Below are 4521 nucleotides of genomic sequence, written 5' to 3'. Positions count from 1 at the left end.
TCTTCAATTTCCTCATCAGTGGCTTTGGTGGTTGGTGCATAAATTTGAATAATATCATATTAACCGGTCTTGGTAGGCATATGGATATTATCCTATCACTGACAGCATTGTACTTCAGGACAGAGCTTAAAACATTCTTTGTGATGATGAATGCCACGCCATTCCTCTTAACACTGTCATTCCCAGCATAGTAGGTCATATGGTTGTCTGATTCAAAATGGCCAAAACCAGTCCACTTCGGCTCACTGCCGAGGATATCAGTCTTTATGTGTTCCATTTCATTTTTGACAACTTCCAGTTTTCCTAGATTCATACTTCGTAAATTCCATGTTCTGATGATTAAAGGATGTCTACAGCTTTTTCTCCTCAATTTAAGTGGTGCCACATCAGCAAATGGAGGTCTCGAAAGCTTTGCCTTATCCATATGAGTAAGGCTGCGTTTAGTCAGATGATGCAGCTCTTTCCCAGTCCTATTTTGAGAGCCTTCTAACCTAACCGGACTATTCATAAAGTCACGCGGTAACATATCAGACAGTGATTCTTTGCTATTCATAAGGTTTTCCCTGGCCAGTTCTTTGAGAAGTGGATGGCCTCTTCCTTCTTCCTAGTCTTTCTTAGTCTATAAGCTGGGCTGATACCTGTGCACCATGTGCATCCTGCTGGGTTTGAAACAGCAGTGGCTCAGCCTCAAAACTCACATCAGCATGTCAGCACGGTAGGACAAACTGACAGACAAGTTTCTCTCCCTTTTGGAAACGTCTCGTACCACCCTTACCTGGGTCCCTGCAGCTTACTCCTCTGTCCCAGTTTCTGGGCCTTTTAATCCCCTTTCTCCCACCCTCCCACCCTGCTGCTTTGGGCATGCCTGGGTTCCCTCTCCTCACCTGGATCCCTGCAACTGACTGCTCCTCTGTCCTGGTTCCTGGGCCTTTTAATCCCCTTTGTCTCTCTCTCCTACCCTGCTGCTTTGGGCATGCCTGGGTTCCCTCTCCTCACCTGGATCCCTGCAGCTGACTACTTCATAGGAATAGGTATGCTAATTTCTGCTTGTTAGTGTTATCACATTAGCAGTAGGATTTTTTGTTTGTTTGTTTTTTGCTATAACAGTATGGTACAAAAACTATGTCTTAAAAGACACTGTTATAAGCTTTTTACGTGATTAACTCATTTAATCATCACTGAAACAGTACATGAAAAGTTAATTCCAGAGCTAAAAACTTGGTGATGTTGTTTCTTCAATAGGAATTCCCATGATCAAGATTCATTTAGTAGGAAAGATAATGCTAATCATCTAACATGTCATTGGTCGTATTTCCTTCCTGGTCATTTGACTGAGACAGGGATCTCAAAAGCTTAAGGATCCTCTTCTTAATAAAGAATTATAGATGAGGAAAAGACTAAGAATTAATTTAAGAGTCAATGAGGATATCAGTGATTAAAGCATTCAGTTGCTAATCAAAAGGTCACTGGTTAGAACCAACCAGCCGCTTTGTGGGAGAAAGAACCCACCAGCCACTCTCCTTCCGTAAAGATTTACGTTCTTGAAAACCCTATAGGACAGTTCTACCCCTTTAGGATTGTTAAAGTTGAAATTCACTCAATAATAATGGGTTTAATTTGGTTTGCAAGGTTCAACAACCTTTCTAAAATGGTGTTATAAGTCATTATTTGTTTTTGATTGGAGATGAATTTAGTTGCTACTGAAAGACATAGCTATTGACAAAAATGTAGTGAAGTTTACCATGAAATTAATCCCTGAATCCACAAACCAAGAAATTCATGGGACCTGAAGTAGGGAGCTAGAAGTCATTAGTTTTAGTCTTCTTATCTAGTACTTTGTCTTATACCTATCCACAACTCTTGCTGCATGCCATTAAAAACCTTCTCACTTAATTTATGCTTTAGGTTGCCTATGTCAAATACTACCCATGGAATGTCCTTTAGAATGAATCTGTTTTCCTGTTTTAAAGTAAGAGTTTCTTAATAATGCTAGAGCCTATTATAAATCTATATGCTAAGTTATTCTTTATGTGTTACTAAAAGTCTCCCAAGTGCATAAGTGGTTCAGCACTTTGCGTGTATCTTGGTAATAGCAAGTGTAGGTCCCGGAACTGAGAATTTGACAGTACTCAGTGAAAGTGACTGTTTGCTAGAGGAATAAATGCCTACCATTGTTTTTCAGCATTTACTAATCCCCTACAGTATGTTAGAGGACTCCACTGTTTTAGCTATTCATGAGTCAGGTTAGTAAAATAGCATCATATGAATGTGGTTAAGACAGATGGCCATTTAGACTGTGGTTCTTGACTACTGTACACTCATTTCAGATAAGTTATTTAACCTCTGTGGACTTTGGTGTCCTCATGTGAGAACTGGCCTCATATTTTCTTTTTCAGTTCTGTAAAATTAAATGAAGTAATATATAAGAAACTAATGAAAATAAACATTCATTTTCTCCTCCCCTTTTTTCTTCTCATTACAATATGAAAATTTTACAGTAGATTTTTTTTCTTGGTTTCTCAGGTATGGGTGGCTGACCGAGGGAATAAAAGACTCCAAGTGTTTGATAAAGACACTGGGGAATGGTTAGGAGCATGGGATAATTGTTTCACAGAAGAGGGACCATCTTCAGTCAGGTAATTGTTGCTTTTTATTTTAAAATGCTTGTTTTATTCAGTTTATATGACTTCCAAAACCAAAAACCAAATTCAGTGCTCTCGAGTTGGATCTGACTTATAGTGACCCCTCCTTGGGTTTCTGAGGTAGTATCACTATGGAAGTAGATTGCCCAACCTTCCTTCTGAGAAGTGGCTGGTGGGATTGAACCACCAGCCTTCTTCTGGTTAGCAGTTAAATGCCTTAGACACTGTGCCACCGGAGGTCCTATTATATGAATTAGTTACTTTGAATAGCCAGCTGGGAGTTTTAAATGGTTAATTTTAAGCAGGGAGAAAAAAGCAGAATGACAAGGAAAAAGTATACGGAGGATATATAATGGTATTTCAGGCCCCAGGCAAAACTCCCAGTGCAGTGGGGCATCCAGCTATCAGAGATTATGCATGCTAGAGTGCTAGCGTTTATCCTCCATATTGTTGTTGTTGTGTTCCGTTGAGTCGGACCCGACTCATAGTGACCCCTTCTTGGGTTGCCAAGGCGGTATCACTACGGAAGTAAATTGCCCAACCTTCCTTCCGAGGAGTGGCTGGTGGGTCTGAACCGCCAGCCTTCTGGTTAGCAGTCAAGTACCTTAGGCACTATGCTACCAGAGCTCCATATCCTCCATATACTTCTGGTAAATCTTGAACAAACGAAAAATCAAAGCCTGAGTCTGCAGTATCACAACTAGCTTAACACTAGCACTTTATTAGTTTCATTTTGTGTGGTACACTGATACTAATATTTTTAAGAATTTATGCTAGAGAGTTCCGATAAGATGGCGGACTAGGCAGAAAGACTGCACAGACCCTCTACAGCAAAGAAAAGGGAAACCAATTAACACAGACACAGAAGACAATCCTGGACCCTGGGCCTTCAAGGGAAGGAAATAGAAGTGGATTAAACCCCAACTAGCAGAAGAATTTGCATGAAAATACCAAAAAAAGGAGACAGACAGAGCTGTGGTCTGGCAGCGACCCTGAAAAATCCTGACAGCACAGACAGGTTGGAGATCCGTGAGTGCTGGTAGGACCTAAAATACAGCCCTCTTAGCCAGGGACTGCACGGAATACTGCTCTGGTGGCTGGGGAATAAACGGAGAAGGTGAAGAGAAAGGCGGGCTGAGCTGTGGACTTTTGTCAGTCCGGAGGGCGCCACCAGTTTGAATGTTCCAAGTGGCTTGACCATTTTGGATATATAAAGAGACTACTCTCCGAGATTCCAGGGGCTTAAGAAGAGGTTCTACTTTCCAGCAACACCAAGGACACTCCAGACCTGCAAGACTGAAAGGATACAGCAACAGTCCCCATAAAACACAACTACATCCACACCTCCTGCAACTTCACTTACTGAGCGAGAGCCACTATCTCCTTCTCCACCAACGGGCCAACAATAAAAAACCACCAAGAAGAGCCTGAGTCACCATTGTCTGCTCTTCACAAATAGTTAACAGAGATGTAAATACAACAACGCCACAATGCCTTGGAGACAACAGACCATCACAGTCTACACAAAGAAGCAGGATAAAGTGGTAGAAACAAGGGAGCAGGATACAGACCCAGAACATATCCCTGAGGAAGAAGAAGCATTGGAACTCTCTCTGATGAGGAATTCAAAAGAATTATATTTAGGTGTCTTCAAAGGATTGAGAGACAGACCAAAGAAATCACAGAAAAAACCTTACAAGAATTTTGGAAGAAAACACAAGAACAAAATGACAAAATAAATGAAAAATTTAGAAATGATTCTAAATCTACAGACAGAAATCCAGAAGATTAATACTAAATTGTCAGAAATAGAAAACACATTGGAAGGGCAAAGGAGTAGAATTGATGCAATGGAAGACAGAATTAATGAGATTGAAGA

The 4521-nt window shown here is 40.8% G+C and overlaps 1 protein-coding gene across 1 annotated transcript in view; it reads left to right on the top strand.

The window, feature by feature from the left end:
* NHLRC3 (NHL repeat containing 3) overlaps window positions 1-4521 on the top strand; it is a 24784-nt gene that overhangs the window by 12450 nt on the left and 7813 nt on the right. Inside the window, exons 5-6 of the mRNA XM_007952450.1 lie at window positions 1243-1268; window positions 2524-2636. Of these exons, the coding sequence (XP_007950641.1) occupies window positions 1243-1268; window positions 2524-2636 (139 nt within the window). The remainder of the gene's footprint in view (window positions 1-1242; window positions 1269-2523; window positions 2637-4521) is intronic.

This window comes from Orycteropus afer, unplaced genomic scaffold (assembly GCF_000298275.1).
Source record: "Orycteropus afer afer isolate SDZICR_OR568_19922 unplaced genomic scaffold, OryAfe1.0 scaffold00338, whole genome shotgun sequence".
NCBI lineage: Eukaryota > Metazoa > Chordata > Mammalia > Tubulidentata > Orycteropodidae > Orycteropus > Orycteropus afer.
The sequence above is the reverse complement of the archived record's forward strand: the minus strand, read 5'-3'. Positions and strand labels throughout refer to the sequence as shown.